The 15,540-nt window shown below is 48.5% G+C and overlaps 1 protein-coding gene across 1 annotated transcript in view; it reads right to left on the reverse strand.

The window, feature by feature from the left end:
* Nucleotides 1-9,347: 9,347 nt before the first annotated feature.
* HTR4 (5-hydroxytryptamine receptor 4) overlaps nucleotides 9,348-15,540 on the reverse strand; it is a gene marked incomplete at its 5' end in the record, with an annotated part of 46,152 nt that continues 39,959 nt past the window's right edge. The window contains 1 exon segment of the mRNA NM_001001267.1: nucleotides 9,348-9,438. Coding sequence (NP_001001267.1) covers nucleotides 9,348-9,438 — 91 coding nt within the window.

Consider the following 15,540-nt stretch of genomic DNA (forward strand, 5'->3'; position numbering starts at 1 on the left):
GCTTCTTGTATCTTGAACCCAGTATCCTTTAGATTTGGGAAAATATATTTCTTCAAATATATTTTCCATTCCTTTATCCTTCTCTACTCCTTCTGGAATTCCTATTATGCGTAGATTGGCCCGCTTTATATTATCCCATAGGTCTCTTATATTGCTTTCCTGTTTTTTGATTCGGTTTTCTGTCTGCTGACCGGATTGGGTGATTTCCATTATTCTATCTTCCACATCACTGATTCGTTCTTCTGCATTATTCATTCTGGTTTTTACTGCCCTTAGTTCAGTTTGCATCTCTGCAAATGAATGTTCTAGTTTTTCTTGGCTCCTCCTTACATTTTCTAGTTCCTTTCTGAGGGTATCTGCATTACTGTTCATATCTTCTCTTAATTCCTTCAGTATTTTCACTATCTCTCTTTTGAACTCCAGGTCTGTCAGACTGAAGAGATCTGTTTCATTGTTGACTGTTTTAGGTGAGTTCTCCTGTTGGTTTGACTGGGGGCGGTTTCTCAGCTTCTTTATCTTGCTTGTTGTTTTCTTTCTCCTGAGGGAGTTATACTCTCCGTTATCAGGCAATGTTTGCCTTGTCACTGCCGTGGAATATTTCCTGAGGGCTGGCGTTGTTGGTCAGTCTTTTTTGAGGCAGTGTGGCTTTTCTGGAATGTTGATGGGGCTAACAGGGTTTCTTTGAAGCAAAGGAGGACTTCCTGAGGGCAGACAGGACTGGGAGGTCCACACCACGATGGTAGCAGATTTCACTTGGTCATGCAGAGCTTGCTCTGGTGTTTTTAGGCTGTGGGGTTCTTGCAGGGGGTTGGCGGTGTTGGGCTGCTGTTCCTCAGGAGTGCAGCACCCCCTGGGGGCTGGAGCAGCTATCTGTCGACCCAGGGTTTTAAAACACAGATAACATCCGACCTTTCATCCAGGCTGCCCAGATACTCACACATATTATGAAATGTCTTCTAATTTTGGAGGGAGAGTCTCTTCAAAATTTGATGGCACTGCTTCTGTCCCTTACCTTCTACACAGACAGGAAAAGAGAGGAGGAACTCTCCAGGTAGGCGAATCTAGGCTTGTATCCTGGTTTTGCTCATTATCACTTGTAGGTCCTTTGTTTAGAAGCTTAGTTACTTTAAGCCTCATTTTATTTATCCAAAAGATGGGGGTTATTATTTAGAATTATGAAAATGACAGTAAAATACCAACTATCTGCCTGGTAATTGCTATGACACGCACATTTATTTTAAACCGGATTCGTGGCACGTGGAAGGTCCAGGGCTGGAAGCCAAGCCGTGGCGGAGGAAACTGTGCAGTTACGTCGCAGGCCCTGGGGACATGCCACACGCGCAATTCTATTCCACTTCCACAACCTCCTAAGTCAGGCAGCACCGACGCCTCTATTTCACTCATGAAGAAACTGAGGATCCAGACGTGAACTCGCCCGAGGAAACACAGATGGCAGTAGGGAAGCTAGGATTCAATGCAGGCAATGTTTTTTGCTTTTTTTTTTGGTTTTTTTTTTTGAGAATTACATGCGAAAAGACATGCAAAGTGTCAGAGGAGTACTGACATATCTTAGGGGCTTGATATAGTTGGGCCCTCTCACCGTCTTGGAAGGGCAAGTGTGACTATGGCTTGGCAAACTCACACTGGAGACAAGAGAGACACATGTTGGGCGTCCCATTAAGAAGACAGCTGAACTCTGTGTCCTGCCCACACCCCTCATGTGAATCTTCTCTGCTCTGTAACCAAATCCCTTCGCTCCAGCTTCTCCTGAGCCGTGTTCAGAGCCTGCCCCCTTCTGGACTGGGGGCTTCCATGGAAACAACACCGCCGGCCGCCCTCACCAGCTCCCCACGCCTGGCTTCTCCACACCCTTTGCACATGTCTCTACGTGCAGTCCCAGCTTTAAAATGCTATGGCATCCAGCTACACTCCAGGGAGTGCCGCCTGCACTCCGCTGCTCTGCTGCTGCTGAGCGTTCACCTGCTGAAGCGTCACGGCAACACTCTCAGGACAGGCGACCCCCCCATCCCTGCACTAAGAAGAAACGGAGGCTCAGAGAGTCCCAAACCTTCCCACAGTCACAGTCAGTAACTAGAAAAGCCTGCATCTAAACCCATGTCCAGCTAATGACAAGGCCCAAGCTTTCAAGCACAAAAAGCTTCGCAAGTTATAGATGCAAAGCCTAAGCCGGAGAGGGCAGAGGCTTGTGCAGAGCCACACAGCAGGTTAGGATGAGGAGGGAAACGGGACATTTCCTGACATCTCTGAGCCACTCCCACGGTGCCCCTTCCGCACCCATGGCCCGGACCACCCACTAACGCGGTGCTCTGCCCCAAGTCTGTACAAACGCTAATACTGGGGAAGGGGTGCCCCTGTTCTCCAGGAGGACACAACGACATCCGGTAACTCACACTTCAGCCTGATCCACCGCCACACTCTAGATGTACAAGACTATAAGCTTAAGTTCGTTTTTGACTGACAGACATGAACCAAACAAGGGGGGGAAACCTTGCCATAAATTAGGGAAATGAAAATATTTTAAAACTTTAATCCTTTGCTCCTTGTAAGAAATATGATAAATATCTTGATTTTATTGAAAACTGTCACAGAAAGTTTTTCCTCTTATCAGAAGGCTGCAGATTTTGCAGCATGCGGAGTCTTACCCAGCAGAGCCTCAGTGAGAGGCGAGAGCTGAAAGAACTTTGCAGGATGATGCAGTGCAGCTGCTGTGAATAAAAACTCCACATTCTTCCAAATAAGCAAACTCAGTGAATTTACTGGATAGCTACTGTGCATAAAATCCTGTGTTGGACACAAGGAAGAGGGATTACAAAAAGATGGTCAGTAAGAAGGGACTCCTGTCTTCAAGGAGCTCAAAATCTGGGATCTGGAGGAACGCTCAGAGTAGGCATCATCCATGACCCACACTGAAAAGCACAGGAAAACACCAGGAGAATAAGAGGCAAAGTGCTCTGGGGATTGGAATCAACAAAACCCCCACGCTGTCGTGAAGGCTGGAAAAGACTCCAGGTGGAGGTGGCATCTGACACAGACCGTGTAAGAGACCTAGGAGACACGCACCCAATGGAAAGAAAGAAGCAGCAAACACACTGAGGGTGAAATGCAAAGAGCAGGTGAGGGGAACATCGAGCAGAGAGTCTGCTCTGCAGGAATAAAGAGACATGGCTGGAGGTAAAACTCTCAGTAGTAGACTTAGGAAACTGAGCACGGCCAGCGTTTGGCTGGCAAGGAGGAGTCCTTTGGAGGCTGTGATCGGGGATGGCACCCTCAAAGTTGTGTTTTCGAGCCAGACTTCCTGGTCCAGATGAAGACAGCATCCCTTGCACGAGGATGATGTCAGGAAGGATGGAGATAGAAACGGCGTGAGAAAAACCGACTGAGTTTATAACCAGATGGATCGCATGTGCTCTCATTTCTGATGCAATGAATAGTTTTATAGAAAACCGCTTTCTGGCTGGTTAAGAATTGGTCTTTACTTCCTATTAGACGCTATTTGGAATCAGTGAAATCAGTGAAGAACCACTGTAGAAATGCATCTTCACTCATTTACAGACAGTCAACACTCCGTGGAGAAAGAGGAGAGGCAAGAGGAAACACACATATAAGAAGAAAATTCTCCTGATTCAAGGATGGTTCTTGCTGCTAAAGAAAACAGGCTTCAAGTGGATCGAGCCGCCTCAGCAGGTGGACACAGGGATAAAGGCTGGCCTTGGCAGGGTGTGGTTCCATTTCCTCATTTCTGCTCTGGATAACCTCTTTATTCTTGGGAAGTATCAGGTTAACTTTTTTTTTTTTTTTTTTTTTTAGGGCTGCACCCATGGTATATGGAAGTTCCCTGGCTAGGGGTCGAATGAGAGAATCAGAGCTACAGCTGCCGGCCTATGCCAGAGCAACACCGGATCCTTAACCCACTGAGAAGGGCCAGGGATCAAACCCACATCCTGATGCATACTAGTCAGGTTTGTTACTGCTGAGCCACAGCGGGAACTCCCAGAGTAACTTCCATGTGATGGGAAAATGATACTTACCTTGTAGGGTGTCATGTAAAATGCTTCCTACAAAGCCTGGCCCATAGTAAGCAGCTGATGAATGATAACTAAAGCTACCATGTTATGGTCAGTTTTGCTTACTTCTCTGACCCCATATCCTACCGTTTTCCCCACATTCGCTGAATGCCATCCACACGTGCCAAGCTTGTTTCTGCCTCAGATTCTCTGCATTGGCTGCTCCCTTTGCCTGCCATCATATTCCCCCAAATTAACACGACTGACCCCTCTTCAAGGGCCCTGTCCCGGGTCACAGGGGGCTGGCCTCCTCCTGGAGGCTTTCTGCTACCCCAGGGGGCATACGCAGCCCTGCCTCAGCTCTATGCCTCCTTCTCTGCAGCACTTGGGGGTCTGGTTAATGGATATATGTCTCCTTGTGTATTTTCTGCCTCCCAAATGAGGGAGCAGAGATCTCATCAGTATTGTTTATTACCGGACCTCTGGCTACAGGCTCTGACACGTGGTACGTGTTTAACAAAATATGTTTCTCTGAACATTGCAATGTTGTTGACAGAATTAAACTCCATACGACACAGAAGTCACCTAGCACAGTGACTCTTAAGTCAGTGTTGGTGCCCCCGCCTTGTGTGGGTCTGGAGACCCGCGGCTCCATAGTGAAGAAAGACGATTTGGAAGGAGAAGCAAAGAGAGGACAGCCATCCAAGGCCAGGTGGGCTGAGGTCCTGAGGTCTAGTTCTCGGCCTTGACAGCGCAGGTGCTCCCCTGAGAGTGGAGGCTCAGGTTGTCACTCCAGATGGACGGTTCAGGACATGGGGCATTTTCCAGAAGCGGGAAGGAGCTATGTGGACAGGTGTGATTCTCATGTCTGGGAGTCTCAGACATGCTTTAGGAAAACTGAGGGAAACCAAGCACCATCACCCACTTTTAGTGCAAAGAGCCTGGTCCAGCTGCCTAGGTGTTTTGGCTGCCAAGAAGTCTCCTTTCAGGGATGGATAATAAATAACACACAGAGACGAGGGAGCCAGATCCCCGTTGACCACCCTACTCCGGCGACTGTAACGCAGTTCCCGGTAAATCTGTGTACGGAGAAAGGAGCCTGGCTGAACACCTCATTCTTGGCCACCTCTGCACGTTGTTTTTTTTTTCTTTTTCTCTTCAGCACATGGAGATTCCCGGGCTAGGAGTCCAATCAGAGCTACAGCTGCCGGCCACAGCAACGGCCACACCAGATTTGAGCCGCATCTGCAACCTACACCACAGCTCACAGCCAGATCTTTAATCCACTGAGCAAGGCCAGGGATCAAACCTGTGTCCTCAGGGATACTAGGTGGGTTCATTAACTGCTGAGCCATGACAGGAACTCCCACCCCTGCACTTTACATGTGAGATGGATCAAACAGAAAAACTGGGCTGGGTACCCCATCCCTGAGTGCTGATGGGGTCTTTCCATTGCCTTGCCCTCAGAAGAGTCGGGGCCTGGATGTCACTGGCGCATGGCCTAGGCTAATACCCCAGGAGTTCCGGGGCAAGGGAGCGGGACTCTAGGATTCCAGGGGCTCTGTGACACCAGGAAAGGAGGCCCTTGCTCCATGACCCACTTCAAGACCTCTGAATGTACAGGCTCACGGTCACTCTGCCTTGAAGGGCGTGTGCCCCGGAGCGGCTGGCTGAATGCTTGCCCTTCCTCTGTTCTTGACCTGACCCACGAAAGAGAGATGTGTCCTAACACTTGAGGCGGAGGTGACAGAGACGCTCCACAGAACTGGGCAAAGAACTGACTTTGGCATTTTATTATGTACTTAAAATTCCATTACCAGTTTGAAGACTGAAGATTTCCCCCATGTATGATTTATACAAACATGTGTACAGAATGCACAAATATAAACGTGTAATTTATCAATGTTTATCAATAAATAGAATTTATCAGTTACCCCCCAAAAAAGTCTACACAGGCTTCTGTTCTTCCCAGAATGCATCTTGGGAACTGCGACAAAAGCAGATCATTATAAAGCCAAGGATACTTTCCATAAAGATAAATTAGAATCAGGGATCCTTGTGTTTCAAACCTTTTTTAGATTCAAATAAATCATAAGCATAACTAACAATTTCATAAAACCAAAAATACAACCATCATTAAGTGGGAACTATGTCTAGTCACTTATGATGGAACATGATAATGTGAGAAAAAAGAATGTATACGTGTATGTGAAACTGGGTCACCATGCAGTACAGTAGAAAAAAAAAACAATGCATTAGGGAAATAAAAATAAAATTTGTATGCCTCTGAAGTTATGTCATTAAGCTGCATGTTCTATATAATGGGCACACATGTGCTTCATATGTGGATTACACAAGGGGACTCAGTTCACCAGAAACTGTGTCAGTGGCCCTACTAGTAATTCTGCTTTATCAAAAATGTAAAAGAATTAATGTGTTTAATGATAACTAAAGAACATTAAACCACAACTAACAATTATTCACACAGACTATCAATTGGGGGAAAAAAAGTCTCAAAATTATCTGTTTCAGTATCTTAACAGAATCTTTATATAAAATTCTTGTCAGCTGGTCATTCATGATCTGATCCACAGTGGAAGGTTCTCTCTTCATAGACATATGGAGGTTCCCAGCCCAGGGGTTGAATTGGAGCTGCAGCTGCTGGCCTACACCACAGCCACAGAAACGCAGGATCCAAGCCATGTCTGCAACCTACACCACAGATCACGGCAACGCGGGATCCTTAACCCAGGGAGTGAGGCCAGGGATCGAAGCCCCGTCCTCACGGATGTTAGCTGGATTCGTTTCCGCTGCGCCATGACGGGAACTCCTCCACTCACCTCTCTGCTTTGAGAACAACAAAATCCCTTCAAATGAGAGTGTTTGTGACATACGAATTTGCAGTGTTGGCATGCTGTGGGTAACCTGCGGGGGGACGGGTGAATCTGGAAGAATGGACCCCAGAAAGAGAGCCCTATGGCATTGTTTTTCAGCACAGAAAGCTCACTCTCCACACTGGCTCATCTCTTGAAGGAAGTCTCAGTCCCTGAAAGCCCAGAGGCATCCACAGTAACTCAAAGTTACAAACAAACAGAATGAGATTTTATGATTTACACAACATTTTCACAAATCTTTATCTCCACAACTTCGTGAAGTAGGCAGGAGAAACTGCTTCTGAGGCCAGAGCTAGGGGTTCAGAGTCACACGGTAAGTCCACACTGCTTCGGTGCCGGTGCTGTGACTCTGCCGCCCCCCGTCCTCACTGCCTGGGTGCATGGAGGCCACGGGCAGTGTGGGTAGCAGCCAGGCCGACAGTGTGAGTCTCACGGCCAGGTTCAGGGCCTTGAGACTCAAAACCTGCTGCTCACTCCATCGTTAAGACAAAGGGAAGGACCCCCCCACCCCAGAAAGGTGGTTGCCTCCTAAACCCCAATCTCGCAACCACAGAGGAGCAGCGACTTAAGGAAGCACAGGGACTGGTCCATCCAGAGTCAATGCACAAGTTAGGACTGAAACTTTGTTCCCACATGATGAGAATAGGTCCCCCGTCAGTTCCCGGCGAGCGCCCCAGCCTACACCAGGAGGTTTCAGCCTGGCCCAGGATTTCTCAAGAGCAGTTGGGAGTTCCAAGTCACACTCCCCTAAGGCATGACTTTCTCCCCAACAAAATTATAAGTCTTTGCAGGACACAGAATTATTATTATTATTATTTTGGCCTTTGGATGGTTTGGGGGCCATCTTCTCTTCCTCACTCCAAAGTCCCTTTCCAGCCTGGAGCAATTCCGGAACGGAAGCAAGCATCGCTGGTAAAGGTAAGTGACTTCAAGCAGTAAAAACAAGGACAGCGTGATGAAGTCCTGCGATGCGACCACATCACAGCCAAGACGAACACGGACACCTCCCTGGCTCTGGGACGCGGCAGTGTTCACCTCCCTGGGACCTTCATTCCAGTGCAGACAGCAAGAGCCATGAACTCAGCTTTGAATGGAAGACATCCAGAATCATCGGAAGGGCAAAGCTGGCAAAGTCGAAGGTCCAGAAGGCCCAGAGGAGGCGTCTAGTTTCTTTGAAACGAGGTCAAAAGGCAGGCAGGCCACACCTTTTCGAGGTAGCTGATGGCTATAGCAGCATCCTGTTGTCATGGAAACAGAAAGGAAAGTAGAGATCCCCTGGTCCAACCTTGAGTTGATCGATGCAGAAAGTGAGGTCCAGGGATGGGCTAGCGTGGGTCGCGAACTCACAGCACGTTACAAGAGGAGCCAGGGCTGGAAGTCAGGTCCTCTGACGTCGAGTCCAGCGCTGCTTGGTCCTGCTTCCTCCACCTGGGGAGACCGCCGTGAGTGACAAGTCTGGGCAATGTGAGCCCCCAGCACGTCTCTCCTCTGGGAGCAACAGGGCCAGATTCAAGGATTATAAACGGGTACCGTGGGCTGTGCCGCAAGCTCATGGGAAAGATTCCAAAGTCTTCTCACAAACGCGACGACGCTGCCAGCCCTGCCCAAGGCTCTTGAGGAGAAGATCTGTTCTAGGAAAGTGAGCCTCTCAGGGCAGAAGAGCCTCAGGCCACGGCACCGGGGGGCTCCTGTCTTCAGCTCCCTCCGAGGCTGCTGCAGAGGCTGTTTCCTCTGAAGGGTCTTTACTCTGCTCCTTCCACGATGAATACACGGAGCATGTCCTGAAGAGAAGCAGTGACACGGACACAGGGACAGCCAGGGGGAGTCTGCGCCTGGCACGGGGGCTGCCGGGAGGAGGTGCACTTGTACCCAGACTCCGGGGGGGAGGTGCACCCGTGTCTGGCACAGAGCATGACAGAGATGAGCCAGGGAGTAGTTCCAACACGGCCGTGACAGACGAGAACGGGCAGGAGGAGCGTGTTTTGGACACAGCGCTGACCAAGGCCAGCACAGGGAGGACCTGCTCTGCTCTGACAGTGTCTGCGAGCAGGCAAAGCCAAGAAGGACTATTTGTGACTGAGACAGGACACAGTGAGTGCTTCTGCGTGGAACATGAGCGAGACAAACAAGGCACAGGAAGGGGGCATATTAGGGACAACGGAAAGGGGGAGGCGAAGGCGAAAGGCCAGAAAGAGGGAAATAAAAAGAGCCCTTCGAGGGGGATCTCTGGAGGAGAGCCCCCAGGGAACACGAGGGGCCTCCTGCCCCCGACCCCCTCAAGTGCCACCTGCCGGAATCCCGGAGGAGAAGCCCGATGGGTGTGCGGTGCTGGGGGAGGACAACACGGGGCGCGGTCACACACACGCAGCGGCTTAGGACCTGGCCTGCTCTCAGAGGGATGCTGTCTTCAGGGTCTCGGCCCCAGGCCCTAAGTGTCACTGGGCTGAGCAGCCACCAAAGGAGAAGTTGCTGGCGGGTGGCACTGACTCTCCCACTGGCCACCACACTCCACTGCATCCCTAGAGAGGGGAGAAGACCAGAGAACCTCAGAGTCGGCACGGATGTCGCGGACGGTGAAAGAGCCCCCCTGCAGGAAAGCCCTGTGCATGCAGATGGGGGGGCGTGCGGCCCCTGCGTACGCGTCTCCACGGACCGGCCAGAGGCCATGGTGGAGTCTGAGCAGCTCCAGTCACTGGAAAGAGCTCATTAATGTCCAGCCCAAATCAGCCTTCCTGCAGCTTCTACCCGCGGAACGACCACGCCCTCCAGGCCCCTCAAAACTCTCCCTCTGCTCCTTCTACCTCCAAGCTGCCTCTTCTCCAGGCCACACGCTTCCATTTTCTGTAACAGTTGATTATATGTTACAGCTTCCAGATTAGTGCCCACGATGGGCACTGTCTTCTAAACACGATCCTCATCGTAATTATCGTGAAATTCGGTACCAGGCAAGAGCCCCAGTCTGCACAGGGAGCCCGACCGGGCAGGGCCGGCCACCATCCGTTTAGTTCACGTCTGCGAACACAGGCGACACGAAGTTCATTTCTGACAAGAGAGACGCGCTCCTGCTTATACGCTGAGGCCACTGCCACCGTTCAGCTCTCTGACACACAGCTGTCAGTTCCTGCGGTTCTTGATTTCACTGGTGAAGTTTAGTTTATTTTTATTCATTCATTCATTTATTCATCTAATCCAAATAATGGATTTTGTCTCTGTTGAATTTCATTTTATTGTTTTGGTATCATTTTAGTCAACTGAGCCAATTCTGTATCATAACAATTTCAACATTCAAGATTCGATTATTCAGCACAGACTCGAACTAACCTTAAGGCGTCTACGAGCACAGAGGAAGATCAGGTAACCTTTCAGTTTAGTATCACGGGCCATTTAGATCCTGACTCTTGAGTGAAGAGAAAAAACCACTGATTGAATAGGGCTACGCCCAGGAATCGTGGTACCCACCACAGCCTGGCAGCCCAACAAAAGGATAACAAACAGAGTGCCTGAGAACGGACCCACCCATAGAAGACTCGGGGCCAAGCCTTGCTGAGATGTCTCTGCTGAGCAGTAAATCTGTCTTAATAGATAATGCAGTTAGTTGGCATGAATTATTTTTTAATGAAATAACGCTGACTCTGGCTTGCAAATCATGTGTGTAATAACTGTCTTAGAATTTTGGTCAGGTCTATTTCCAGAGACAAGTCTAGAGTTCGTGAAGTCAAGCTTTCGTCTTTGAGTCCTGGGGTAGTATTTACTGGTCTCCAGGCTGCCACCACACCCTGAGTCCACAAAAGCGCAGCGGTCAGAGGTCTCCGCGAGCAGGTCTTGAACCCTCTGAGGTTTAGCACATCTTGGTTCAGAGACAGTTGGAAGGTTTCTGTCGACCAGGCAGCAGCTCTCTTCTTTGCAGTTGGGAACACTACTCTTACTGGAGCAGGATATGTAAGGTATCTCCCCTAAATAACAGCAGTTACCTAGCTCTGGGTTTGCTACTCATTCTGAACACAGCTTCTAATTTATCCTTCACTATACGTTCTGTCTTCTCGATTTCCCACCGGCCATTTTTCAACTAGAAGCTCTGCAGAAAACAGGAGGTGTGGCCTCGCGTCGTGACACACCCCCTCACATTTTCATCTGTTTTAGTCATGAGACACAGCTATTAAAAGAAAGAATGGGTGGAGAGAAAGGAAGGCGGGCGGGCTGGAAGGAAGGAAAAGTTTCTCATTCCCTCCGTGCTGCACTTCCCATCCTCACGACGGGCAACAGTGAAAACCACTGCCGCTAGGGCAGCGCTTGTGTGCGGGGCTAAGGGGGCTGTACGCATTGATTCACGTATTTTATACCCACTTAAGAGACAAGGAAATGGAGTTTCAGAGTTCAAATAATTTGCCAAAATGTATTCAGTTAATACATGGTAGGATCAGACCTTACATTCAGGTCATTTCTTATCCCGAAGTCTGGGCTCCTGATGGTCGTGATACACTGTCACTTGTCATCATGAAAACTACCACTAAGTCCAGGGGCTGCTGCCTCTAGCAATTCCTTGTCCCTCATCACAGACTCCAGGGTGAAAAGGAGTATGTACATGGGTGTATATCTGCACGTTACATCGGCTCCTCCTGGGGGATATCTGTATCTCATATCCACTCCTCCTGGGGGATATCTGTATCTCATACCCACTCCTCCTGTGGGATATCTGTATCTCATATCCACTCCTCCTGGGGGATATCTGTATGTTACATCGGCTCCTCCTGGGGGATATCTGTATCTCATACCCACTCCTCCTGGGGGATATCTGTATCTCATATCCACTCCTCCTGTGGGATATCTGTATCTCATATCCACTCCTCCTGGGGGATATCTGTATGTTACATCGGCTCCTCCTGGGGGATATCTGTATCTCATACCCACTCCTCCTGGGGGATATCTGTATCTCATACCCACTCCTCCTGGGGGATATCTGTATCTCATATCCACTCCTCCTGTGGGATATCTGTATCTCATATCCACTCCTCCTGGGGGATATCTGTATGTTACATCAGCTCCTCCTGGGGGAAGCCTACAGTGTGATGTGGCTCCTCCTTTTATTGAAACACAGTGTGACTGGACTTTAACAAGAGAATCTTTCCTGCTAACCTGTCTTGCCCACCAAAGGAGCATCTTTGCCAGGCGGTGCATATATTTTCTGTGATGCAGAATTGGGGAGACTGGGTGGAAAAGGAAAAAGAGCCTGCCAAGTCAGGAGGAAAGGAGAAAGAGCAGAGGAAGGGGCTAAGTGAATAAACACAAAGAATGAGGACAGTGGATAGAAGACAGGCAGGAAGCCCAGGACTAAAGAGCCACAGAGCTGGGGGTGTGGAAGGCTCCAGGGCAGCTGGGGCACAAAGAGGAGGCTCCTGGAGACTCCACTGTTTCTCTCATAATCCTTCCCTAGAGCCAACCAACGACTGAGGTTTATGCACAGTGGCTACGGGCTGTGTGGCCCCCCTCCTTCTCACTCAGGCTACATCAACATGACCCTTGCCAAGGAGAGGAGTCGGGAAGAAAGAGGAACGGCCAAGCCTCTCAACTCCACGGAGAACTCACAACCACCTCCCTCTCAGCCGGGAAAAACGGTACTTGAGAATAACGCTAAGGTAATCTTGTGCCCTCTTTGGCCTTTCCGATTACACCTAATTTTTTCTTAATTTTATTGAAGTATAGCTGATTTACAATATTAATTTAATTTTTAAAAGCTAACAGTTTAATGTCATTTGCCCTTCAGGTCTTCATTCTAGATGTAAAATCAAGGCTCAAAACGCTGCAGCCCCAGCAAAACAAATCACACTCGGTGCTCTTGGCTTTCACACTCAGTGAGCCCCTTTCACTTTCAGCTCCAAGGCCACTCTACTAACGCAGCAATGGGATCATTAAGCCCTAAGACAGGAACCTGGATTCGAATGCCCTTTAAGCCTCCATCCGTGCAAGCCCTTGAGGGCTGAGTCCCTCTCCTGTGCCTCACTCTCCCTATTCGTTAAATCGGAGGATCATCTGTAAGATGCGGGGCAGCTATGACATCCCAGTTCTGTGAGTAGCAGAGGTGGGGGGTGACAGATACAGACCTTCTGATTGGGCACCAGCTGTGTGTGGGACTGTTCTCCAAAGCTGTGGGTAATTGCTGCAAATCTGGCTTTTAATATTCTATTGTTAGTATCTGATGCTTTATATTCTGTGTGGAGGGAAGAGGTTTCGCTGGAAACCCAGGGAGGATAATTTTTGGATTTGTATTAAAGAATCTGGAAGACCTCAATTTCTGAATCTGTGAAATTACTTTGCAAAGCTGTTAAATGTATCTGGGCAGGATAGGACAGGGAGGGGCTGAGACGCCACAGTGTCAAATGCAGTGAGAGCACAACTGTCAGTCCTCAAACATATGCTTGATCAGAAACACTGGCAGAGTTGTTCAAAATCCCTGACGCAAAACACCATTAAAAAAGGATCTCGAGATTAAGCCCTTGTCGGTTGCATCATTTGAAGCAACTTATACAACCCAACAGCAAAAAAGCCAATCAATCAATGGAAAAATGGGCAAAAGACCTGAATAGACATTTCTCCAAAGAAGATATACAGATGGCCAGCAAACACATGAAAAAATGCTCAACATCACTGATTATAAGAGAAATGCAAATCAAAACTACCATGAGATACCACCTCACACCAGTCAGAATGGCTATCATTCATAAATCCACAAATAACAAGTGCTGGAGGGGCTGTGGAGAAAAGGGAACCCTCCTGCACTGCTGGTGGGAATGTAAACTGGTACAGCCACTATGGAGAACAGTTTGGAGATACCTTAGAAATCTATACATAGAACTTCCATATGACCCCAAAATCCCACTCTTGGGCATCTATCCGGACAAAACTCTACTTAAAAGAGACACATGCACCCGCAGGTTCATTGCAGCACTATTCACAATAGCCAGGACATGGAAACAATCCAGATGTCCATCGACAGATGATTGGATTCGGAAGAAGTGGTATATATACACAATGGAATACTACTCAGCCATAAAAAGGATGACATAATGCCATTTGCAGCAACATGGATGGAACTAGAGAATCTCATACTGAGTGAAATGAGCCAGAAAGACAAAGACAAATAGCATATGATATCACTTATAACTGGAATCTAATATCCAGCACCAATGAACATCTCCTCAGAAAAGAAAATCATGGACTTGGAGAAGAGACTTGTGGCTGCCTGATGGGAGGGGGAGGGAGTGGGAGGGATCGGGAGCTTGGGCTTATCAGACACAACTTAGAATAGATTTGCAAGGAGATCCTGCTGAATAGCATTGAGAACTCTGTCTAGATACTCATGTTGCAACAGAAGAAAGGGTGGGGAAAAATGTAATTGTAATGTATACATGTAAGGATAACTTGATCCCCTTGCTGTACAGTGGGAAAATTAAAAAAAAAAAAAAGGATCTCGGATATTTTAACAGATGAGTTTTTAAAATGCAATTTTTTGTTTTAATCATCCTGGTAAAATCCTCTACAATTTAGGAAGCATTCTGGTATCATTTTTCGCACGGAGCCAGCTCAGATCTGTCAGGAAGGAGGGCGGGGGCAATGGGGGGTAGGGGCTGGTTCACAGCCATCTAGTGCTGGAAGTCAGGCTTCCTGCCCCCCACATCAGGGACTCCATCTATCGGGAAACACGAGACGATCTGTGTGGTGGGAAAAGTTTAGTGACGAAGTTTAATACCAACGGTCGGTGAAAGAGAAGTGCAATTACCTTTGCTGCAGAAGGAGGAGGAGGAGGGGAGGGAAGAGGAGGAAGACAGGAGAGGAGCATTAGCTAAGCCATCCTTCACACACCTGTCCGGAGACTCCGTGCATGAGAACTACCGCGGGGACCTCTAATACGGATTCCCAGGGCCCACATCAGACCTCCGAGGGGGAGGCTGGGTGACAGGGAATCTGCCTTTTTAAAAAGTTGTTCTCATGATCACAACATTGTAAATCAACTATACTGCAACAACATTTTTTTGGCAAGTGCTCTCCGGCGTGTCAGCTCCTCTGAGGAGATGAACGTCCGGTTGCTCTGCACGCGCCTGAGGCAGAGCTCAGCACGAGAGGCACACACGGCAGGGAGGACGAAGGACAGGCCAGTGGGAAGGCCGGAGCCGGCGGCACGGGCTCGAGGCATGCAGGGACTGGGCGCAGGGCTCAGCACGGCAGCAGCGGATGCACACACAGGCCATTTCAGCAACGCGGACAAGAGCTATCTGTTCGTTTTTATGACACTGACAATGAAGAAATGAGAAAAGGCTTGGTGATGAATTACGAAAATGAGATGGCTAAAAACCTAAAGAGGTGCACAAGGCAACATTTTTAAAGTGTTTTTCATATGATAAAAAATAGAATGCTTGGGTACAAGGAGCTGATTAAAGAAAAACTAACTGAATTGCTTATAAACAGTGAGCAGTAGAGTTATCAGTAATTTCGACAACTCAAAAGGAGAGAGTCCAAGCCAATTTCTTCATTTGTCTTCAGATTACTATCAACCGGAAGAGAAGAGTAACTCTGGAAGATCCAGTAGTTCCCAACCATGGGCATGTGCCACAGGCCACATGCCAAAC

The sequence above is a fragment of the Sus scrofa genome, chromosome 2, assembly GCF_054392235.1.
Source record: "Sus scrofa isolate SSC_HxYL_T2T_F1_AM1 chromosome 2, Sscrofa_HxYL_maternal_Yorkshire_Landrace_v2.0, whole genome shotgun sequence".
NCBI lineage: Eukaryota > Metazoa > Chordata > Mammalia > Artiodactyla > Suidae > Sus > Sus scrofa.